General features: G+C 36.9%; 1 protein-coding gene across 5 annotated transcripts in view; it reads left to right on the top strand.

Moving 5' to 3' along the window:
* The window catches only part of LOC150082215 (transcription factor Sp9-like), a 257,291-nt gene that overhangs the window by 121,017 nt on the left and 109,978 nt on the right, over positions 1-26,296 (top strand). Inside the window, exon 1 of one of the 5 annotated variants that reach the window (XM_090379177.1) lies at positions 11,482-11,532. The exons of the other annotated variants lie outside the window; for them this stretch is intronic. Within the exon in view, the coding sequence (XP_090235303.1) occupies positions 11,524-11,532 (9 nt within the window). The 5' untranslated portion in view covers positions 11,482-11,523. Of the gene's footprint in view, positions 1-11,481; positions 11,533-26,296 lie in introns of those variants that run through there. 5 annotated transcript variants of the gene reach the window in all.

The following is a 26,296-nucleotide window of genomic DNA, read 5'->3' as shown; positions in this document are numbered from 1 at the left end:
CATTTGATCCTGCGCATGTATAAAAAAAATTAACATTTAACGTTAGAGTGGATTGGGATCATGATTTTGTCTGTTTTAAGTATTGGTATCAGTAGATGATGATGTTGTTATTGTTGTAGGGTTTTAGGCGTATCAGCAACTTAGGCCATATTGCGTTGTGTATAAAATATATTTGTAGTAAACTGCGTGTGCTCTGTGGTCGATTTGCTGGATGAAAAACCATCCTATCCTCGACTGAGACCGACTAACTCTGCCACTTTGTGAAAAAGGCCATAAACATTCCTCGTGTCACTGTCAGGATTCGAACTTAGGTCTTTTCTGCATGGTGTTGGGGAGGACTGTGATTATATAAACTGTGCTACCCACGAGACTCAATATGGGCAACACGATTCTAAAAATTCTTGGAAGGAATGGTTAAATGTCCAAATCTTTAGATCAGAACCAAAGTGGCGTCCCTCAGGAATCGGTGTTCCCTCCTTTTTCTAATTTTCATAAATGATATCTACGAGGGTATCCAAGGTAAGCTGTCGAAGTTTCTGATGATTTGAAAGAGGGAAGGATGGTTTACAATCCAAGACAGTCCATGATGGTTCAGAAAGACTGCAATCCGTTGGACTTATGCTCCGAAAAATGGCAAATGATGTTTATTGGTTCTAAAAGTAAGGTTATACATTTGGGGAACAGAAATTTTGTAGTTAAGCATAAACCTGGGGAGAGGAGCTAAAAGTAGTTCAAAGCGAAAAGGACCTAGGCTTTATGATTCAATCTGACATGAAATTTTTTATGCAATGCAAACAGGCGGTTAGGAAGGTTCTGTCTGTGATTTAATAGGGCCTTTGCTGGTAAGGAGAAGGACGTTATTATGTCTCATTTCCAGGGGATGCTTAGAATGCAATATTCCAAATTGAGGCCTGAAGGCAAAGCACTCCTAAAAAAAGACATCGAGCTCCAGGAAAGGGTTCAGAGAAGGACGAGATTGGTGAGATGTGGGGAGCAATGCGCACATTGAGAACTGTTGAGGTGTGGACAGCAAATTTTGACAAACAAACATCTAAGAGGAGAATTTATTGACGGGAATAAGGCATTGAAGGGATTAAGGATTGTTCTTCCTCGTGAGTGTGACAGGGGACACAAATATAGAATCTTAGGGAATAAACGAAAATTGGATCTCATGAAGTTCACCACACCAGGTGGAAGTTTATCAATATTGAAACAGCGATTTAATTTGCAACGCAGTTAATGTTGAAACAACAATTCAAAATCTGAGAATTTTGAAGGCAGAATTCCACATCCGGAATTCTACATTCCAGATGTGGAATTCCGGATGTTGCCTATCCATTGCCTTATACAATTGGATAATGTCGAAAGAGCCATTCAAAAATTGAGGAAAGCGCAGGAAAAAATTGATTTCAGATTTTTTTCCATATTTCGACAATATGGACAAGTGGTTTAGTTACGTACGTTATTCGACAAGAGGAAAAATCTGAAAATATAATTCCTTTATTAAAATAAATAAGTCTGTTTCCTTGATTTCAAACTAATAATTTTCCAAGAATCATAAATAATAGGGATTCAATCGACCGACAGTGCGTACATTGGTGGATTGCTAATAGCAGGATAGTCTTTAGATATGGAAGTCAACCATGAATTGATAGAAATCTTAAGGGGGTGGTAGCATTCGATAGCTGTGTTAAGGAGACACGCAAAGACTAGACACCCATACTCATCTAGTGGATCACCCGCATCTTATATAGTGATTGATCCCAGGGAAGCTTATTTTGAGGAAGAATTCAAACTTAAGCTGACGCAGTACATGTGCAAAATACATTCCTTCAACGTTCCTTGAAGACAAGGACAGCAAATAACTGAAAAATCATAATCATTCAATATGTATATACTTAAGGCGAGGATACCTAGAAGAAAACGAAAAATTGTAGAAAATGGAGAGTGCATTGTCTTAATTCTGTGCTAAAATTCATTCCAAAGATGTTCAAATTGGTTGAGGTCGGATCTCTGTGCTGGCCACTGCAATGTTCCGATGTTATTATTTTCAAAACCAAGTTTACAATAAGCAATGGCCACTTCCATAAAATTTCCCCTGTGAAGAGTACACAGAATTGTCCAAAAGCATCAATTTCTTTTATGCTCCATTGATGCTCCAAAATTGATGATGCTCCAAAAGCATCAATGGTTACACCGTAACCAGAGGATCCAATCCACACAACGAAAAATCATGCCTCTTCCTCAAAACTTTACAACTAGGACAACACACTCAGATAAGTAAGCATTCAACAGGCTTGCCTTATACTCAGACACGTCCATCGGTTTGGAAAAGCGTGTAACGTGATTCTCCACTCCACGAAATCAACTTCCATTGATCCACACTCCAGGTGTAATTTGCACATGCCAAGAAACTGTGCATTTGTTTTTTGTTATCAAAGGCTTGTGGGCTGCATCTGTTTGGTGATAATCAGGGAAACTCGTGTTTCATTGTGGCCACTCGCAACTACGAACTCAGATCTTCTTGGATCTGATGGCGAGATGAGGTAACCAGCCTTCTCAAGGTGCATTGGCTCCTGTCAGTCGGTTTACTGCTGCCTTGTCTTTTCTTGGACTGTGTGCCATCTCTGGATTTCTTCAGTGCATTTTCCCCAATCACATCCAAGTATCAGTCTCCTTTGAAACTCTGTTATCTCTTTTTATTGTGGTCATCGTAATAGGTTTAAATGAATTATCCCCACAAACGCATCATGGACCATGAAAAGCGACCTCTTTCTTCAACTTAAGGAAACAACCTTTTCCAACTAACCTATAGTATGCATGTAATAAACATAGAAAGGTATTCTAAAACTTTTACTAATATTTGGTAATTTAATTAAATTTAAGAAAAGCTAAACTAAAACACTAAGTCAAATCAGTTCCCAAATATTTCTTAAGATGATGTACAAAAATAAAAAATAACAAGCAAAAAGCAATGACTTTAATGCGCAAATCGAGAACATTTCGTTTCTGCGCATCCACCATATTATCTATTCATTCCCCCAATCAGTACGCGGAAACAAACATAATATCCAGTGCCTTAACTACAGATAGTCTATGTGATATGTGAGGGAAAAATAATAATAACTGCCCGATTTCTCTTGGTCCAATTTAAATGAAAATTTGGATGGCTTGACTAAATCTTTCTAAAAGAAAAAAAATATAAAATTTCATGAAAATCTATCTATTAGTAGTCGAGTTATTGCATGCAGACGGACGGACGGACAAACGTGGTGAAGGCAATAGGAGTATTACTCATATATGTTAACGCTTCTAAAAATAAAAGCAAGCAGCAACTGCAAAAACCTTCTGAGAATTGTTTTGTAGAACCGCTTAATGCAGCTTCCAAATACACTGTTCTACCAAAAGTCACGGAGACCTCTTTGATTGCAGAAAATTGTGTGTGCCTACGAAAAGCTTCTGTAGCCAACTGGTCAGGTACAAGGTTACATAACTACACCTGCTTTGAGTGGTTGTGGTCCAAGAACACGTGATTACTAAAAATGGTGCTGTTACTTGTATTCTTTCTGTCTGTTTTGTGAATTCAACTGACCCTGTGGTCGTCCCAGAATATAAACAAAATATTTATTTAAATGTGCAATGGTTATTTGAATGGTTATTTTGGAATCAGCTAACAGTTTCAGAGACGAATGCTAGTTGCATGTAATGTGAGAGGAAAATTGTGTTGTTGTTCAGGGATTAAACATTCCAACTCGACAGTTGAAAAGATGGTGAAGGAATTGGAGTTGCCATGTTGCTGTGCACTCTCTTTCGGTCTGATGGACAAGGGATTTGGTCTGTGGATGTTTTTTGTGGTATGGACTTTGGTCACTGTGCATGGAACCATGACTGTTGCGTTCGAACGTGACTTCTTCCCGTGTTAGAAAACAAGAATTGTGTATTGAAGAGAATATTATCGGAGCAGTGCAGTGGCTAGCACAAAGCTGCGATCTAAACCCAATTTAATGTCTTTGACTGGAATACAGTTTAGGGCGAGAGGTGCTTTGAATAAATACATTTGTTATTCATAATTGCATGTGTCCCATGACTTTTGGCAAGATAATACGTACCATTTCTTTTGTTTTTCTCTCTTTACTTTTCTTAAAGCTGCAGAACTGTCTACCTTTCGTTTGGATTAAAACGAAATGGATACAGATTTCCATCTCCTCACTCAACTATCCTGGAGGCTGCTTGTGATAACTGATGGCGCCTTTTCAAACCAGTAAGATACGAACAACAGATGGAGTGTGGAACATTTCTAACCTGCCCCGTTTCTATTTCTGGACTTATCTGCATTTGATATCTGTCTCTCTGTTTATTTTAAGTTCAAAACATGCACTGACTTGAGGAATTTTTATGGGCCTTTTTCTCATCGCGGCTGAGTTAGTAGGCCTCAAGCGAGGGTAGCATGGTTTTTTCTCCCGGAAACTCGGGTTTTTCATCCAGAAAACAGAAAATAGACCTCAGAACACGCAATTTACAGACAATTTACAGAACTTGGCCTTAGTTCCCGATGCTCCTAAAACCCTACTCAACTCTAATTTTTCAATATCAGTTAAGCCTTAAACGTTTATGTTTTGTAAACATATTTTCAAAACCATGGGAGATGCTGCAAAATACTTTGATTCTAGGAATACACCACCTTACAAATTTATTAGAGGATCTAACATTCTGATATCCACCCACCTAGGGTCATAAGCAAATGAAATAGCTAGTGAGGTACAGGATCACGTGGTGCGAAAGACCTATAAGAAGAGATGCAGTGGGTACTGCGTGGGTACATTGCATTAGATACCCACCCGACCCGCAACCCGTAGAAAATAAATAAATTGAAATAAAAAAAAAATGACGTATAAGAATATTTGTATTAAATATTCCACACGTCATTTATAATATAATAGATTTAAACTAAAATATATCAATCAATAATATTAATTTGTTTTTTTGCTTTTTATATATAATACTTCCTTGATGAGTAATACGTTAATTTATACTATTATTAAATTATTTTCGCGCGTCCAATGACTTCAACCCTTCAATACAGGCTGTGCAAGATGATATGGTGCATTGTCATTCTGAAGCAGAAAAGGGGACTCGCCATACTGCTGACGTAGTGTAAGAAGTGCAGTGAACTCGGATCTTTCCACCCTGTGTGGGGAGGTCAGCAAATTCTACCAACTGTGCTACTCAGGAGGGCAAGACGAAAGGAGAATGCAACTCTAAATGGAAGAAATGCGATGGAAAGTCGGTACTCGAAGAGACTGCAGAATAGTAGGTCTAGTGTGCAGAAAATTATTTAAAAATTCGATTTAGGCAAAGAAAGACCCATTTCTAACTAAACTATCTGAACAGGAGTTGAAGAATCTACCATTTGGTAGTCGTGTGCGTATACGAAAGCCACTTCTTTCTGTGAAAAATCGAAAGATTCGACTGGTGCCACCAACTCCAAGACTGGACTTAAAAACACCATGTGGTCTGACGAATCCCGATTTACCCTTTTTTTTTTTGCAATAATGGAAGATTGGAAGTGTGTCGTCAATCTCATGAAACCATGCATCAGACTGTCTAGTGTCCACTGCTCAAGTGACTGGATGTGATATGGATTATGTTCTGTTGGTAAAGACTAGGTCCGCTCTTATATTAGAAGGTTGGGTTACCTCCAGTGATTATATTCTTGTCTCATCAAACCAACTTCACAATGCCATGCTTCCTTTTCACTCAGGACTGCGATGGATTCTTTCAACAAAAATTGTATCTGAATGGATCGAGGAACATTCCGAAGATTTCCAACACATTCCTTGGTTGCCTAAATCTCTAGATCTGAATCCAGTTGAGAATATCTGAGATTTGTTGGAAAGGGCTGGAAAGGGCAGTTCTCTACCGACCACAGTACAGCAGCTGACGAATATCCTGATGGAAATAAAACAGTCAAATCTGAAGGGCGACTCTTCAGACATCCAGCGAAGCCCTCGGGTAGCACAGTTGGTAGGATCGCCGTCCTCCCCACACCGGGTGGAAAAGACCTGACTTCGAGTCCCGTCGATGACGGGAAGAATTTTTATGGGTCTTTTTCACGACGTGGCCGAGTTAGTCGGTTTCAATTGAGGGTAGCATGGTTTTCCTCCCAGAAACTCGAGTTTTTCGTCCAACAAACAGAAAATCGACCTCGGAACACGCAATTTACAGACAATATACACGGAGCAATATAGTCTTAGTTGCTGATGCTCCTGAAACCCAATAACAACAACATCTAGCGAAATCCATCCCACAATGGGCTGTAATTGGGGCAAAAGTAGAACTACTAGATACTGAATAAAGGTTTCTAATTTTTTGGACAGTCAGTGCATAACATAGTTATATTGAGTTACAGCTAGTAGAGTACAAGGAAATAATTCACTAGAACGAGCAGTAAGAGCAAAAGAAAATGAAGTGATGGAAGAGAAGACCAAGAACACCATCCTTAAAAGAGAATATGAGGTTGAGCAGAATAAAAATATCCATGGCAATGGAGTAAAGAGTGTACTTCTATTATTTGAAATGTTATCTGAGATGCCAGGCCACCATTAGTGATAGCAAATAATTCCTTTCAGCTGACTAAACAAGCGAACACGTAGTCCTTTTGACGTATTACGACCGTCTATTTCCAGACGTACTGCAAAACCTTGTTTCTAAAGATAGCATGGCAAGGAGACATGACTAAGTTAATTAATGCACTTGCATGGTTAGCAGCAGATGTGGGGTGGTCACTTATTGTGTATTCCGAGCGTGTTTCGCGACGAGTTTCTCCTTTCACTACACCTTGTAAAAAGCTGCGAGTGAACTTCGAAATCTCGGCGAATGGTTTGCAAGTAAATGCCCTCCGTATCCGTGTCACTGTTCAAAAAATGTTTTACTAATACGAACAGAACAGCGTACGAACTTGTGAAAAGGTCAGCCACACCTTTTAAAAGACAATAAGGGCCTTGTGGGATGAGCGGCTACAACGTGTGGAATCTGAATGAGGTCGTATTTAAGTGGAGTGATTAGTTGTTGTTGTTGGGTTTTAGGAACATCGGCGAGACCGATTTTCTGTTTGTTGGATGAAAAACCTACGTTTCCTAGAGGAAAACCATGCTACACCTGAGACCGACTAACTCGGCCACGTTGTAAAAAAAGGCCCATAAAAATTCCCCACGTCATGGACGGGACTCGAACTCTTTTCCACTCGGTGTGGGGAGGACAGAGATTCCACTCCACCACCAACGCAGAATTTCTGACATTTTATCCTTTTATTAACTACAAAATGTACGCTTGTTTTCATTGAAATTACTCTACATAAAAGGAGTGTCTGCTTTGAACTTAAAATAAATGGGCAGATATCAAATGCAGATAAGAAAAGATTAAGTTTCCATATGGTGTACATCGTTATGAATTAGGGCTCCATGGGTCAGGGTACAAAAGGGACAAGGTCCCTTTATGGGGTCGAAAAGGTGACGAATGTAAACTGAAATTTGCTCGTTGGCTGACAGATCTGTGGACTGTGCTGGCCACATTATGAAGACACTTTTGGGAAATTGGAGTCTTATGTGAGTGGAATTTGTCCTGATGTACAATAGCGCTTGGGATGGAGCGTTGAAACGGTAGAAGCGCTGGTTTTAGGATGGTTTTAATAGAATACAGGTGTAGCTAAAAAGAAACGAGTAATATTTTTAATCATATATTATTTTAAATACAACAATTTCAATGTTTCCCCTTCAAGGTACTCTCCAGCAGCGGAATTTCTTGAAAGATGCCACTTTAATTGCAGCTTTGTGTTCTTCTGAATGTCTGCTTAGTCCTCAAAGTCCTCTAAGTCCGCTTTCCTTTGAGGTGGATTTTAATTTTCGGGAAGAGAAAAAAAAAGTCACACGGTGCCAGATACGGCGAATAAGGTGGCTATGATCTTATTTTTCGTTAAAATCTCTCTCACTGCGACAGAGGAATGCCACGATGAAAAATCATCTCTCTTTTATCCATCTGTTATTTACTCAAAGAGGCACAGTTCAATGAAAACTTAACCGATTGCAACGAAACAAGAACTGATCTGTACAGGAAAAAGCAAGCTACAGCATGATATGAACGTTGTTGACATGCGCAGTAGTAAGGCGTTAGTAAGCAACGATTCTCTTTTCATTTTAGCCACACCATGTACGTTGAATTCAGCTTCTGACAACCCAATGATGATCCGACTCCTTTCAGAGTCCCTCAGCAAAACATAACGTTGCCTTATGCATGTTAAAAGCATTACAATCCTTAGAGATTCATCCACCTTTTGTCAGCCTGATAATATTTGCAGCCTTTTTAAGTTTGTTGCGGGTAAATTCAAATCAGTAGTTTAATAGATAAAATAGTATACGAGGTGTTGCAATAAAGTTCCCAGACAGGTGCAATAAAAAGAACACAAAGTGAAGGAGCTCAAAAATGGTTTTATTTTTATTCAAAGTAATCACCACCTGATTGAATATATTTATTACATCGTTCTAAACGTTTCTGAAAAGAATCAGTCAAGGCATCCAAAGAGATAATGTTCAGCGGTTGTTACATTTTTCTGTATATCCTTTAACGTCCTGAAATCTCTTTCCTTTGAGGTCAGTTTTCACCTTTTAGATCAGAAATGTCTTCACAACAAGTGCGGAATGAGTGGAGTATTGTCGTGCAACAAGATCCAGCTGCTCTTCTCTCGAAATTGCGGTCTCAACCGAGAAATGCGCTTCAATACTCTTAGAAGCACCTGTACATAGAACGCAGCCTTGACTCTCTCTCCCCTTCAGGTACAAATTCCTTGTAAATCATTCCCTGTTTTCGAAAAACGTGATCAGCATCATCTTGATCCTGGACTTCTGTAACGAAACTTTTTGGGCTTTGATAACGGGCGTAGATATTTTTCAACAAGGCGGTGTCAAGTGTATTTAATCCATCAAAAGGATTGTTTTTCACTCAATAAACCCCTGCTATTATGTACAGATGGCTTTAAGATAGCATAGTCATTACCTCATTTATAAGAAAATGCAATTCACCTGTTTTCTCTGTGCTTAGTGACGCATACGAGTGCTACACAAAGCCCCCGGAAACAACTGTGCTGATTGGTATTTTTATATCAGTTTGATTTTCTTCGTGTCATCCTCTTAATAACCTTCATGGCTCTTATGGGAATAATAATCGGTACTTATCCTGGATACAATACACTATTTCCAAGACGTATTGGGAAGTTAAATGAAATAAACCGTTCTTTGGGTATACGCCTCATCGAGGTGAGTCCATCCGATGCCAGGACTGATTCCTCTTTCCTCATCACCTTCTGCTATTATTATAATATTCAACACTTCCGTTCTCTGCATAACGATAAGCCTTCTTACTTTTCATGTGACCAACTTACATCCCAACTTACGATGGACATTATCCCCTATACAATATCAGATCACACCACTGAAGGTTATATACAGAGGAAAAACAGACAATGAAGGATATCTGGTCCAACGAATTCAGCTTTCATCTACACCATACAAAGAAGCCATGGATCCCTGACACACCTAGAGCCTACATAAGTCTCTCGTAATCATGAATCCCATGTGGTGACTCATCCTCACTTCTACTAATGGCTATCATTCCACAAATCTTCCATCGGGTTAAGGTCCATAGGGCCACATGCGTATTGACCATCTTCCATCCACTTTCCAGTCTGGATAATGCTAAAAGTTCTTCATCTGTCTGCCTACGAATATAAACGAATCATTAGAAGTTTTAATTAATAATTAAGTTGCATTAATTTAGAGTAAACAGGCGTAAAAATACTTTGAGAAGTAGCATTTAAAAAACAACAACAACACTTTTTTTCCATAATTCTAGCTAATTTAAACTACAGGGAATCTTGTAAAAAAACATTCAAATATTACCATTTCACCTGGGGAACAGCAACCCCAAAATAATTTATGCATTTGGTGGAGTTGAAATAAAGCCAATAGTGGAGGAAAGGGACTTGGGTGTTACGATATGGTTAGACATGAAGTTCTCCAAGCATTGTAGACAGGTTGCAAGGAAGGCCCATGGTGTCCTATCAATGATTTATTGAATATTTTCTAGTAGAGATAAGAACGTCCATATGAGGAAAGGCTTCGAATATGTGAGTTGCAGAGCTTGGAAAATAGGCATCTTAGAGACTTGCTTGAGATGTTTAAGGCTCTGAGAGGCATAATTAAAATGAATGAGGACGAAATTTTCACCATTATAAATGATTCTATAACTAGGGGCCATAATTTCAAGTTACGGGGGGAAGATGTTTAAACTGGATTGCGGGAAGTTTTATTTTAGCCGACGAGTTATAAATTACTGGAATAAGTTGCCTATATGGGTGATTGAGGCTGACAGTTTGGGGAAATTCAAAGGTCAGCTGGATGGTTACCTATGGGAGGAGGGAAATGCATAGATTTCTGTTTCCTTTTCTTTTATTATTTATAAATTATTTATTATATTTAATTTTATTATTTTTTTCTTTTTTTGGCTGGTACAGCATAAGCCTCAGGCATCCTCGCATCATTACTAATACTAATACTTATACTATTTCGTTTATTTTTATTTTATTTACCATAGAACTTTAAAGTTATAGTCATTGAACTTAGGAATGATTTATACCATTATTAATGATAATAATTCTCCACTTTAATTATAATCCACTTCGTTTAAATTGATTATTACAAAGCACTTCGAATGCCACCTATTCTCCAGGCGGCAATTTGTTTTTTCTAATTTTATCTATCCCAATATACTCCACTTATTATACAATAACACTATTTTTGGCTTAATTTATTTTCTCCCCCAACATTCGTAATGTGTTTTTTTTTTTTTTAATTCCTCCTTCTTTGAATGAACGCGGTAGTTTTAAAATAACCGATCCATTTTTATTTGATCGTATCAGAGTTGACAGCAACGTAGCAAGCTATACAATAAAAATGAAATAAAAATAACGTTTCAAGGTGTATAATTATGGACTATTATCCTGTCATTTTTGTTACAAAATTACTACATTCTACCGACAAACAAACATGAATATTAAAAACAATGGTTCCCTTAGTTACGTAGTTTCTATAGTTACGCACGTGCACAGTTACAAACAAAGCGTGAGATGTGACCGAATCATTGATGTTTGTCGGCAAATTTGGTGATTATGCGCAATGTTCAAGGAGATGATCGTTTCACGCATGCGCACTACACTTGTTTACATTTAAGGAGAGATGTGAAAATCCTACTGCAATTGTGAACTGTGTCTACAAAAATGGATTCTGTTAGTTTACAATTCCGATTAGAGAAACATCTCTGAATTTAAATGAAAATCAATGAAAAATGGAGAAGAAAACTGTATTAGATTGTAAACGTGCTGTTTACTGTTACTACAAAAAATATGAAATTATATGAAGCCAATTTGTCTACGTTTTACATGTGGTTCACATCATGTGGGTTTGAAATTGGTGTATGCGGGAGGTAAGTGTCATTTTAATGATAGTTAGATAGTTAAAAAATAAATAAATAAGTTAATTAAGTTTTTAAGGAGAAGAAGTTATATGCTAAAACATTTTTATTTTTGGTGTAGAACTCTTAGTGGAAACAAAAAAAAAAAAAAAAAAAACCATATTTACAATACACGTAACAGATTGCTGTTACTACAAAAAATGAAATTGTATGAAACCAATTTGTCTACGTTTCCCGTGTGGTTAACTTCATGTAGGTTTGAAATTGGTGTATGCGGGAGGTAAATGTTATTTTCATGATAGATATTTTAAAAAGAAAAATAAATAAATTAGATAACTTCGATTTTAAGGAGAAGAAATGGTGTACTCAAACATTTTTGGTGTAGAACTCTTACTAATAGTGGAAACAAAAAAAAAAAAAAAAAAAAAACAACCACATTTACAATACACGTAACAGATTGCTGTTACTACAAAAAAATGAAATTGTATGAAACCAATTTATCTACGTTTCACATGTGGTTAACTTCATGTAGGTTTGAAATTGGTGTATGCGGGAGGTAAATGTTATTTTCATGATAGATATTTTAAAAATAAATAAATAAATTAGATAACTTCGGTTTTAAGGAGAAGAAATGGTCTACTTAAACATTTTTGGTGTAGAACTCTTACAAATAGCGGAAACAAAAAAAAAAAAATCATTTACAATACGAGTAACACATTTCTGTTACTACAAAAAATGAAATTGTATGAAACCAATTTGCCTACGTTTTTTTTTTTTTTTTTTTTTTGTGAAATTGGTGTATGCGGGAGGTAAGTGTCATTTTAGTGATAGTTAGATATTAAAAAAATAAATAGATTGGATAACTTCGATTTTAAGGAGAACAAATGATCTACTACATTTTTGGTGTAGAAAAACTCTTACTAATAGCAGAAACAAAAAAAAAAAAAAAACATGTTTTACAATACTGTACATAAGTTAACGTTACTCTCGGTCTGAATAACTTCGGATATTCTGCGAATGCCATTTTTAAACTCGTTCAAGACGAAAATTCACAAATCTGCATTTGTGAATTTTCGTCTTTAACGAGTTTATTTTTAAATTACTCCATAATTAAATTGTAACTTATTAAACTCCTCAGATACTAATTTCTTTTTTCCATGACTGTTCTTGAAATAAAATTTAAGTAGTAATTCTAATGTTGTATGTTTTTATAAGTCGAATCTTAGATGGGTTAGTTATAAGCAAGGATTGAGTTGGAAGTTCAGATAAATGAAGTCTCAGCAAGGTGCACTTCGAATGTTGCCTTGGGCTATAGATTCAACACTTTGGTGCAGTAATTGCTCAGTGTATGGTTACCAAACTTTTACACTGGAAGCTAAAGAACCAAGGTACATCCAGACAAGCTGAGTCCAGCATTCTGAGATACTGACTTTCAGCAACATGATGAACTAGGCCTGTTGAAGAGGACTTTAGAAATTCGCCGACTAAGCTGCACGGGAGGCCAGTATCAGAACTGGCAGCTGGAACAAGACTCACACTTGTTCTTATATCAGACGCTGGTGTAATCCATTCTACAATGTCTACGAACGCGTCCAATGTACGTTGTACTGAGGCAGCATTTCTAATATTTTGGAAAGTATGTATACTTAATTATGTATTACGAAATTCTATTTGAAATCACCCTCTTCTGTCACAAGTGTAAGGGGGGTATCATCTGCAGAATCCGTTTGCCTTGTAGCAATATTCACTTGTCCAATCACAATTCGCACCTTTTCTCTAATAACACTTCCCTTATACGCTTGAGAACTATAATAGACAGTTTGTCCTTGGAGAAACGAATTCTTAGAAATAGTTATCAAAGTACAAAGTGTCATCCATCGTTCGCTCCGTGTCTCGGAATCGTAATGAAATATCCAGGATTTATTCCCTGTGACGACGTTATTCAGAAAGTGGTTTTGCTTAAAATTTGCCCAAAGGATGGAGTCCAGCCTGTTTCTCCACAGTCATAATACATCTCCAACATTTTCATTAGTTTTCGCTATTGACAGAAAGTTAGAGTAAAAATCGTCACGAATGTTTTAATTCCTTCCTTCAGAAAATCTTTTTTCGCCACTCCAAAACTCCATCATTCGACATTGCAGATTCGTTATGAACTTCTACTCTAACTGTACTGCAAATCAAAATATTATTGTTAGTTTTGTTCTCGCTCTGAGTACTGTACAGATAGAAGATTATGTAAATAAAATGATGGTAAGAGTGTACAAGTGAAAGTTTCGAAATAGCTATGTCCTGGTCTGTTTAAGTTTATTTGAACTTGAACAGACCATGACAAGTTTATTTTTATTACTTTTCCAATATGGTCAGCAGTATATAAGAGCTGTCAAAAATCGATTTTCCCAATTTAAAGGGATCTATTTCGGGATGCCATTCAACCCTCCAAGCTACGACAGTTATGCAGACAAATGTAATTTAAAGGGATGAACTTTGGTTGTCATTGTCTCAATAAATAGCAATGTCTTGAAACCAGATTTTACCGTTCATAGCTCTTCACATCTTATATCTCCTTCAATACTGCAAAACAACTATTTAAGGAAACACTTCAGTCATTAATTTTTATAAAAGTTGGACCCTGAAGATATATAGACTTTTAATTAGTCTATAGCAAAGAGTGCTAATGCTATTGGTGTCCAACCATGGTATTAACTTGAAATGATTATTACCAGAGGACATGCAGTGCTTGGACCATTGGTGAACTTGGACTACTTGGTTCATTGGTGCTTAGACCGTTGCATATAAATGGACAGGAACATCCTATGATTGTTCATATCATTATTCATCCCATGGTGACTGGCGGTATTGGTCCGGATGGAGAGAGAACTAGATGGGAAAAACAACTATCATTTTATGCAGTGTGAGAAATCTAGCAATTTTAGATTTTAGAGTTGTTGCTGTTGTAGGGTTTTAGGTGCATCAGAAACTTAGGCCATATTACGTCGTATATAAATGTCTGTAAACTGCGGTGTTCTGTTGTCGGTTTGCTGTTTACTGGAAGAAAAACCCGAGTTTCCGGGAGAAAAAACCATGCTGCCTTCACCTGAGATCCTGATTCAGCCAAGTTGTGAAAAAGATCCATAAAAATTCCTCGCGTCGTTGACGGGATTCGAACTGAGGTCTTTTCCACCTGGTGTGGGGAGGACAGCGATTCTACCAACTATGCTATCCACGAGGGTGAATTTTAGAGCATGATTTTTGTCAGAGAGCATATAGTCGGACTTGAGGACTTTTTATCTGTAAATATTGCAGTTATCTGTAGCTTGAGGATTTTTTGGATGAAAATCACAAACACGAAAATTTTTTAGAGTATTTCCAAATTGTTCCAAAGAACAAAAGTAGAAGGGATAAATGAGGAACAGAAAAAGTTAGTTCTCAGTTTGGAGTTGGACTGTGAATGGATGTTGACTGGTTGAGCCACGTGTTGGGACTGGTTTTGGAAGAAAGCGGAGGAGTTACAGATGCCAATTCATTTAACAGTACCCATGGATACATCGATATAAAAGGCACGTAGCAGAAACAGAACGTCTATGAGACAGGGTGGAAGGCCTTTGTAAGAGATGAGTCATTAATTAAGCTACTTGTCCTCTTTTGAATGGTCTAGGAACTTGAGAGGGGTTTTGGCGGCACCACCTTAGATGTGGGAACAATGTTCCACAATAGATCGGATTTAGGATTTATCCAGAGTGAGTAGAACAGTAATGGTGAAAGCGAAAAAGAAAAACACAATTTTATCGAAACAGAGGAAGCAAAAGCAGAGGACCTGAGGCACTTAACCCTCACCCTTCCTAAATACAGAAAATATCTCTATATCAAACTATTAAATAACCATAAAGAATACCACTTTATTTTTAGACATTTAAATAACAATATTTTAATTTTATTCTGAGCAACAAATAGATAAAAAGTTTGGATAAAAACAAACTCTCTCAGATAGACTAACAGCCATGCTCATCAGGTTGCCACAGGTACGTCCACACCTTAAGAAGCGTTTCGAATATAAAAATATTTAAGTACAGTCATTTGTTACAGTTATTCCTAATGACCGATTCATTTCATTTGGATCACGGAAGCGTGTTCTATGGTTAGTGAGCAATCAGCTAACAAAACGAACAACTTGTTTTCATAATTCCATCTAAGATACAAGTGAGAGTCTACGAGCTCTCCAAAGATGCCTTACACTACATTCTATTCTATGCTGCTCATTCATCTTGAGTTGTTCCTAGACTTGTAGCGAGTATAATCACTTAATATACATATCGATATGTCATGTCCTTCACAAACACTGCCGACCAACGCAATCGAGGCAGGATTCAATGCTTTTGATGATATCAAATCTCTGTTCCGGACGTCTATCTTTATTTTTGGCTTCCAAAACAAATAGCAATGATAGCTACTACTGCCTTCTTTGCGTTCATTCACTCCGTTCTCGCTGTTCTCTCTGCTCCTCCCTCCTGCGGCGATTCATGCTGTGGAGTCTCTGATTGCGGCGCAAATTTGACGCTCCGACGGTTCTCAAAGGCGGCTGTCACAGTACCACATTTTCCCCCGCTGCCCAGCGGGGAGGCCACGCCAGCAAATGGCAAATCGCCGTGATTTGAATATAAAACCTTCCGTTTGCGTCTAGTGTACAATGAACCTTGAGCGATGAGCAAAATTACCATCAATTTTCGGCCCTGTTGCCATATTGATCGGCGAGGGTCGAGTGGCAGCAGGAACCCAGAGAGCTCCCTGACATGAAGAGGGTAGACAATCAGCTCGTGTTTCCAACTGTCACATTTATCTGCACGTGGACTGAGATGACACTTGCTAGCTGCAAATTCACTGCCAGCTAGGAAAGAAAAAAAAAAAAAAAAGAAAGAAAAAAATAATAATCTATCGAATATGTCGACGTATAGAATTTCGATAATTTGGTATATTCATCTTTATTATTTTTAGCATTTTAATGTATCGATGCGCACGCTTTTTAAATATTCGTGGAAAGTAGACAATGTTGCGAAAACGGGAAGTGTTCCTGGTAAGAGAAAACTCAAAGTTACTTAGTTCGGGTTTCATGGGATAGCAGAAAGAGTAATGTATATTGCAATGAAATAAGGTCATCGGTAGAACGAACTTTGGTCTGTTTGGTGGAACAAAAAAAAAAGCGGCATTTATATACCCAGATAATGCTCAGCGAAGCCTGTAGAGTAAGGGAGACCAGGGCCAAATGTTACACTTTAAATTAACAGCTTTAGTGTTTTAAGCGCCAAAGAAACTAAGGCTATGAGGCGTCAGTATATTTTGTCTGTAAATTGCGTGTACTCTGTAATCAATTTTATCTATTTATTCAATAAAAAACCATGAAATCGCCTGAAACCGGCTAACTCGGCCACGCGAAATTCCTGACGAAATTCCACGCGAAAGTCCATAAAAATTCTTCGCCTCATTGACGGGATTCGAACTCAAGCTCGATGTGGAATTTACGGCCTGCCTCATTCTTTCCACAAACTGAGTTAGCATAGTTGCATGCCCTCTATGAGCTAATTCATAGAGGGCTTTCATGATAGTTATGTAAAATAGCTCCCGTAGTGTTCTTTGAGTGATTTCAGTTAGTTCTGCTAACAAGGGTACTACATTTGGAGCTTGTTATTAACATTTTGATACTGTGCATTTGCTGTGGTAATGACAGTTTATTCAACTCGAGAGGTGGCAGATACGCATCTCATGTATGGACTTGCTAGATGCAATGGAGCAGAGGCAAGACGCCTGTTTGCAGAAAACTTCCCTAATCGCAATGTGCCAAATAAGACCGTTCGGGAGAATACACGAAGCCTTGCAGAAACTGGTTAATTTAGAAAACGAGTTTCAGATGGTGGTAGACTCATCAGCACAAGAACAGCAAATCCGACAGACACCTGGAACTTTTGAACTGGTGAGTAGGTCTGTATTGAGGATTTTGCAGGCCGCATTATGGTCATTTTGGGCATTTCTTGTAAACATAAGCAGATAGTTGCTGGAACACAAATATGGATGTAACTAGGAAACAAGGCAAAAGCAGACCTATGTTTTCATTAGCTTTTTTTGTTTGTTTTCAAGTCCTAAATCCATCCCTGAAGCGGGTCCCACATGTTATGATACACCCTGTATAGTTCACAAATGTCTGAACTGTGTACTTTGTGTACTATGGTGTAGTATTTTGCCTTCAGTTGCGAGTTGCTTCCACTGCATGCATTGACGTCTTTTTGGGACAATAAAGTAAGATTATTGTTACTCTGCAAATAAATGTTTGTACAATACAGACGTTCCTCTTTTAATAGCAGTTTCAAATGGAAATATTTTGTAACACGCTAAGGTCTGTATTGTATAAACTGTTTATAGATTTTAATCTTGTGAGAAAACTTAGGATGATTTAGAAACATGTTGTTTGTTTATCTTCCTTTGAAAAGCCATAGCAAATGTCAGGTTTTCACTCTTTCTGTTAATCAAACAAAATGTGAGATACATTCTTCACAGAAAATTTCCTGATGTTCAAGTTTTCTTTGAGAGCAAATCTAATATCTAATTTATCATATTCACAGATCTTGTGTGTGATCGTAATTCGCATGGGGGATCATCAGAACAAGTTCACTGATTTGTATAATTATTTTGTGCAGTGAGAAACTTTTGCCCTTAGCATTATTTCATGTCGAAAGTCTCATTTGAAGACTAGTTTAATAAAATTTATCAACTTTCTTTTGCAGATTAGTTTAACTTGAAACAAAATTTCTCCTCAATTTACAGATTGGTTTAACTTGAAACAAAATTTCTCCTCAATTTACAGATTGGTTTAATTTGAAACAAAATTTCTCCTCAAGTTGCAGATTTGCAGATTGGTTTAACTTGAAGAAAAATTTATCGACAAGTGTCTTTTGTAGATTTGCTTAATTTGAAACAAGATTAATCGTATAGTGTACTCTGTAATCAATTTTATCTGTTTGTTCGATGAAAAACCATGCAATCGCCTGAAACCGGCTAACTCGGCCACGCGAAATTCCTGCAGATTTTGCAGATTTGTTTAGCAGAAACTTGAAGCAAAATTTATCATCACGTGTCTTTTTCAGATTAGTTTATCTTGAAAAGAAATTTGTCCTCAAAGTGTCTTTTGCAGATTGGTTTAACTTGAAACAAAATTCGATAGTAATTCTTTGTATTTGTAAATCCCTGGCACCACCATGCAGTGAGGGGATTAATTGTGTATATCTTATACTGCAATTAAAGATGTTATGCTATTCCTTGCTATGGTTACAATGCACTTGCTTTGTAAAATCGTTTACAATCTAGAGCCAGAAACTCTCAAGTTTTTTTTTTCCTTTTTTTTTTATTTCTTCCATCCCCCTTCGACTCGGTGAAACGAATGTCACATGACACCGCTCCAGTGACCCTGTCAAGAATATGTCGCTAGGGTTACGCTGTTGAATGGGCTCTAAATACGGGGTAGGTATCAGAGTTGATCCCGGACATTCGGATAGCGGCTGATGTTCTCCAGGGAAGTGTCACTATACAGTCGGAAAGCAAGCACGCGCCTAACTGTACCAGGTCATTAGAGGCACCGGAACCAAGCGCTCGGATATACTAATAAAATTTCCTTCCACTCTTGGTCATTATTTGTAATCGGGGTGGACTCAAGTATATAACAACTTAGAGATCTACTATGATTACTTATATAAGGTGGTGACTTATTCCTCCATGAAAGCAGTGATTCACGAGAGATAATGACACTGGGCTGCAAATGCGCCCAGCAGATAAGTAGAATACGGTGGTAACAGCACCTGAATTATACGGTTGTTGCATTAGTTTACCCTGATTTTATATAATTCATGACTATATTTAAGATATGAAGGTAGAGTTTATATAAATTTATTTATTTACTCCCATCTATTTGAATCTTTTGTTTTCAAAGTGTTAAAAAATTAAAGGTAATCCAGACATTATTGGAACCTTAAGCCTGCTCTAATATCGTTCAAGGGTTGAGCAGCCAAAAAGGAACTTTTTGATATTGGATTGCAGTTTCTATAGGCAGTTATTTTCAGGAAATACACGACAAAAATGGTTGTTCCAAAGAGTAGATGGGACGAATAAAGAGGTAATAATTATTTTGGAGAGGAACTCTAAATAGTATTGACTACGTGCACGCATTTCAATTGGTTTGGATGAAAAAGGTTCCACCTTTTTCGTCCAAAACCAGTACTCGAACCTAGACCTCTCTGGAGAGGTCTAGGTTCGAGTCAAATATTGTCATGGAGAACCACTGTTATGTGGTCTACCATATCAGGATAACTAACCCATTTGTTATTAGACCTTCAGTCCATAATTTGATGGGTGTTTTAATGAACTGTTCTGTTCTGTTCCTTTTGATTTTCTTTGTCATTGGTAACTGTTTCTGGTTTTTATCTTCTGTTCTTGGTTGTGTTGACTTTCCTCTGGGACAAACCTGATTCTTGGAGAGTATCGTAATGCTGAATGTTGATTCTGTTTAGTTTTCCTATTTGCGTCTCTTTTTGTCTCTTCAGTTCTAGAATTCACACGTGTCTCTTACACTATATTTCCTGTTTTCGCCAAGCTGCAATTATATTCCAAGGTTGTTTGCTATTTTTATCATAGATACTGGGAACATTCCATCTATAATTTGTAGGGAGTTTAAGGTGTATGTTTTTTTTTTTCTACCCTTTGATTTTTCCTGCTAGTGTAGAAATGGAGTCTCATTGTTTTTGTGTGTATATTTGTTGGTTATTATTATTTTTTTATCTAGAGTTGGATGCTAAGCTGACATTTGCAGGAATTAATATTTTGATAATTTGGTACTTGTACCTCAGTCGGTATTCTGATATCCTCTTTCTAACAGTAAGTGGTTCAGAAGTTTTGGGAGCATCACTTCAAATGTAGAGAATAATATTCCATGATAGGGTGGACTTAGGATTTGTACAGATACAATCACATATCTTTACTCAGGGTTAATATCCTTGGTAAAGATTTGTGATTGCATCTAGAGATCTGAGTGTCATTGAAGATGAGCAAGGACGTAGCAGACTTTTTTCTTTTTTCGAGAAATCAGCAGGACTGAGTTTTAGAAGGATTGAAGTTAACTAATGCTTATTCTTCTTACTAGAAAATCACCTAATGATCAGCATTTAAGGAACTAATGATGAATATTCCAGAAATTGTAGCTCTGTGTGCAACTGTAACTTTCACCTTCTCCTTCCAGTTCAGCTGTTTTGTTTAACTGCACACGGTGAAATATAAACCAAATTTTTCTGTATATATTACTGGACAACCACGTAGGGTTAGAGGAGTTTACAAGATAGAGGAAAATGCAAGAACAGCTCCGTATTTTGCAATCATATGGTACAGAATCATGGGCAACTGAAATGCGTGTAGTACTGTACTCGGAGCAATATGGCCTTAGTTGCTAATGCTCCTGAAAACCAAATAACAAACAAACAGTACTGTACTATTCGGATAAGGCGGCCTGTAGTGTCTTGTCAAATCCTATAGGTACTATCATCAGCAAAGCTATGGACAGTATTTTCAGTCAATGGAAGATGGGCATTACTATATAGGAGAAAAAGAGTGTGTGAAAGAACTGAACCTTGGGGGAACTGAAGAGTTAGTATAGATCTAGAAATTGACACTGATGAATTCAATATTGGTAATCGCGAACAGGTGGAAGGTTCGAAGACAGTGCAAGAATTAGCGATGGATGGATTTCTCCACTGTTTTCGAAAAAGTTTAAGTAAGGCAATAATAATTGAAAGGGAGGGATTTGTCCTCCCTTTTTAAGAACTGGCGACCTGGTATAAGTAAATTTCATGCAGAAGGAAAAACACCAGTGGAACTAGACAGTGTTGATAACAACATGGCACATGAGATAACTCTGTAGCTTAAGAAGAGTCCGCGCGTGTAGCACAGCGGTTATAATCACCTTCCCATACTGGGTGGAAAAGGTCTAGGTCCTAAATATGTCAATGACGGGAGGAACTTCTATGGACTATTTTCACTCCATGGCTGAGTTAGTCGATCTCAGGCTTGGACAGCAAAGTTTCTTCACCAGAAACTCGATTATTTGGTCCAACAAAACAGGCAGATCAACCAGAGAACACACGCAATTTATGGACATATTAAACATGGCAGATAAGTTGGTTCTCGGGTGGCCGTAATATGACACTTTGCTTTTGTAGTTTAAGAACAAGTGATAAAATGTCATCAGATGGAGGATTCGTTGCATCTAAATTGTTCAGGATTGTTGTAATGTCATTTTGTTGAAAGACCACGGAAGACACTGGGGTTCGGTGGGCAGCAGAAGATTTACCAAGTTCATCAATACAAGAGTTAGAAGTAACATTAGGAGATATCAGAAGGTTCGGCTGCCATTTTGAAAATCAAAAAGTTTCCTTACCTTAGCTTTTTTTTAAAAAAACTGCTTGGATTTATTAATAACTTGTTTATAACTGTTTGGATACAAACCAATTGCAATATATTACATTCTTATCTTGAGCAACTTTAGCACATTTATTAGTATCCTCCTGTTTAATTTTCCACTAGAATTTAAAGGTTTTTTATGATATACTCTATGTATCCCAGAAAGCTATGACACTCATGTATCATGTGCTTCATCATAATGGACATTCTACGATGAGAATTTGACCAAATTTACTCCCTTCTGCGCTCATAAAACGAATTATTTTAAATCTCATCCCTCATTCATGATTGTATTTCTGCATTTGCTATAATTTAGGGTAGCTTCGCGGTTTTCGTTTGTATCACCTCCAAATTTAAATCCAACCGAAATCCAGCTGTCCCAGGCCTCTAACTAGACAGGTGTCCGGTGTCTTTCCCTAACTGCTGCTTCAGGTTTTCTTCCAGGCCCCTCGATTTCCCCTTAGACAAACAGCGCTACCTCGAGGGAAGACCCAGTAATCAGATGCAAATTCATGCTAACAACTACCCAGAAAAATTCGTTATTATTAGTGGAACCACACAGCAGAATACAAGCTGAATACGAAGTTTTTCTATGTCTTTCCTTCAGCGTAGAGCTGTTACAGTGGAAAAGTTTTCATATATCGCAGAACATAAGTTTTATTTTTTTATTCTTCTTAAAATATTTGCTTCATATTTCCCATCTGAAACTTCACAGTGTAAATAAGAAGTCTACAATAATTTATACTAATTTTAGTGTACAATACTTTAAAAGGATGCTTCAAGAAAAACAGTATTGCGCAGTGGCGTTCAATCCTGTGAAATTATTCAACGTTTAGAATAACCGAATAAGAAGTTTGTGCTCAAAGCTTATAGAAGAAACTTGTCTGAAACATCAAACAGTCGCTTGAAGACATTAAAACGCCCTGGCTAGAATTAACATGTCACCAACAACTGCTATCAAGTAGTATGAAGACAGGAAAGCTGCAGATGGGAGGGTGGCACGCGTAGCTTCTGTCTCAAGTCTGTCAGAAGGACGACAGAGCTAAGTAGCAGAGTGCCTAGAAACTTGTAATCTTGAAATAAGACGGCCATTTATGTCGCTTCAGCTCACGAAAAGCGATGTCATGGAAAAACTACGAGGTCGTTTCAGCTCGGTACGGTACATCTGCTGATGAAATCAAAAATGTCTATTTGTGACGTACACGGAAGAGTGAATTGTAGAAAGTTATGCATAAGTTAAAAATCTTTCAGCGGAACGAAGTATATTTTCGCATTGTAAATGTGTTGGTTAACACATCCTAATGGTATACAGATACACAATTCCAATGTCCACCAAGGTATGAAAACATTTTGTTTATTGTCTTTCACATATCCCATAAGCTATCCCACCTACTTTTCAAAGTAATATGTATATGAGAGCTTTTTATCTAACGTATATGTTGTGTTACAATCCAAGGAATCTTTTAATCTCCAATTAGCAGTCAGCAAAAGTTGATTGCTGATTGAAAGAAAAAATTGGTCTAATAAGGAATAAGGAAGAATTCAACATAAAAATTCAAGGAAGAGTGAAAAATATGTGGTCCATGAAGAAGTTTATTCCATCTTCTTGTACTGTGAATTGGCTTTTTATATTGGATTTTCCTTATTGCCAAATTCCTAAGAACCTAAGCATCGATGCTGAGATTATGTAGATATTATCTTTCTCACACTGATGACCTCATGGATAACAGTTGATAGAATTATCGTCCTCTCCCCAGGCTGGTAAAGACCTGAGTTCGAATACCATCACTAACGCGAGGAAATCTTATGGATCTTTTTCACAACATAACTGAGTTGATCTCTGGAATGGGATTTTTCATCCAACAAACAGGAAAATCGATCACAGAACACATGCAGTTTACAGACACCATATACTGATGCATTAAAGCCTTAGTTGTTTTGGCGCTTAGCATACACTCATTCACCCCAGTGTTCATTGTATATTATAGGTTTTCAAACTGTTTTGAGGAACCCTAGAGGTCCATGAGCGCTTCTTGAGGTTCTGTAAGATTTTTAATTAGGAAGAGGTAATTTTATGATATTCCTTATTTATTTATTTATTTTTCTAATAAAAGAGGGGATAAATAACCTGGAAAAAAATCTGGGATAAAAGATTTTGAAATTTATTGGCAATACAGCTTAAGAAATAGCAAATATTCATAAAGATATTACTCGCATTATTTATTATCAGTATTTTTATAGCCATTATTTATTAGGGTTGAAGGAATATTTTAATGATTCGTGATTTATATATATAAAAAAAAAGCTCAACAAAACCCAATAAAATTTATATGGGCTGTCTGTGTACATCATTCGTTTTTTTAATATTTGTAACTTTTACAAGAGTCAGCACATGACAATGCAATTATATGAAATTTAAAAATGCTTTTGGGAAGGGGACTTTGAAGCTCTCCCCACCTATGGCCTTAGATCTTACGATACAGTAAACACCTTTACCACACATTGCGTAGCTATCACATTACTTTCAAACAAATGGATTTACAAACAGCTTTCAATTGAATTAAGCAGCATTCTTTAAAATCTCTTTAAAAGAATTTTAAGTGAAGGACAGACTGGCCTTTTGTTGTCATTTACTAAAAAGTAGTGCAAAACTTGTGTAACTCATGGCCTAGTAGTTTGCTCTATCGTGAGGCCTAATTTATTAACCTTCACAATAATTGTTCGTTTAGAATAGACTAATTTAGAGATTACCATGGCTAAACAAATGCGTAATGAAACTATTTTACTTCTTATCTGATGCATGCGTAGCCATATTGTTTTCATTTCTTGTATTATCAAAACAACTCATTATATTTTGTTGCTGTCAAATCTGTTTCCTCTACGTTTCTTTGGTCTTTTTTGATTTCTTTTTATCTCCAGATTTTTAATATGTGGGTGATGCATTCAGAAACATTTTAATTGCTATGCACATTATTATTATTTATAACACCAAAGAAATAAGTATTTATTCCAATATGTTTCCTTTGTTCAGTTAAAATAAATGACTTTAAACTGTCGATTAACTTTTCAAAGTCTACGATATTAAGAGCAAATCATTATCAGGTTCCAGGTGTGCCCAAGTTCTGTGGTTCTGAATTTCATTTGAAAAGTCCAGAAAGAGTGAAAGGAGGTTCAGTTTACGAAATTATTAGGTACTTCAGAGAATTGGTACGACGCAGTACTTGAAAGAGGATGGGGGTGTACGAAATTTGCATACTCAGTTATTTCAATGGCTTCCGGATGGCCAGGTTGTTGGCCTTTCTGTATAAATCTAAAGTTTCCTGCCGGGGGAATCTTTAGTGTTTGGGTGTGGCATGGTATGTTTTAGCGGGGAGGAGCAATGCCAGCATTCAGGGAAGAGAGAAGACAAGCCCACAGAAGTGGACGACCTATCAGGGGAACACTTATTTGCTACTTACAACCGTAGAAGACTCATTCACTTTTCTCGTTCTAAAATAAGTATTACTGGCTTCACTTTTCTCTTAAACTATCACGAATCTGTTGTTGATGAACGCCTATTGAGAATAAAGGGTCGGAGTAATAAGTTCTTAATGATTTTTATGGGGCTGGAAGTGGAATAGTAACCATCCTCCCAACGTCACGTACGGCAGGAAGGAAATGACAGCACTTGAGGCAATGGATTATACAGCCAAGAAAAGTTAAGCCGCGTACTCCAATGTTGTACTGGTGTTGGGTTGCGGCTTATGTAATACAGATAGTTTCCCTTCAGGGGATGAAACTCTGTAATGATGATTAATGAAAGCAATTACGCGAAAGAAGAAATGTGATGAGACATTTTACAAGGAAGATAATCTGTGGCCACTTTTTACACTGTATCGAGTACATCGAAAACCTTCATAATTTAAGAACTTTTCATGTTAATGATAATAATAACAAAATAGCATTAATAACAGTAGAATGAAATAGCATTATTTATTTTAAAATCTATTTTAATATAAATAAACAATATTTTAAATAATTATAGCTAAAGTTTATTCGTAATGAATATTTTAAGTAAATTTATGTTTTTGAGAATAATGCAATTAAATTTTATAGAAATTATATTAAGAAATTAAATTAAATTTAATATAATATTTTTGCTTAGAACATAAAACTGAAAGTCATCTTTCCAGCGCCATCTATTGGTGTAAATCAGAATTGTCAACAAGCAAATATTTTTCTTTCTTGTAGTTCATATGCTAGAACAATAAGGTAATATAAAAATACTTACGTCTTTAAAGAAGCTGCAATC

This window comes from Mastigoproctus giganteus, chromosome 8, assembly GCF_048544385.1.
Source record: "Mastigoproctus giganteus isolate SK-2022 chromosome 8, ASM4854438v1, whole genome shotgun sequence".
Classification (NCBI taxonomy): domain Eukaryota; kingdom Metazoa; phylum Arthropoda; class Arachnida; order Uropygi; family Thelyphonidae; genus Mastigoproctus; species Mastigoproctus giganteus.
The sequence above is the reverse complement of the archived record's forward strand: the minus strand, read 5'-3'. Positions and strand labels throughout refer to the sequence as shown.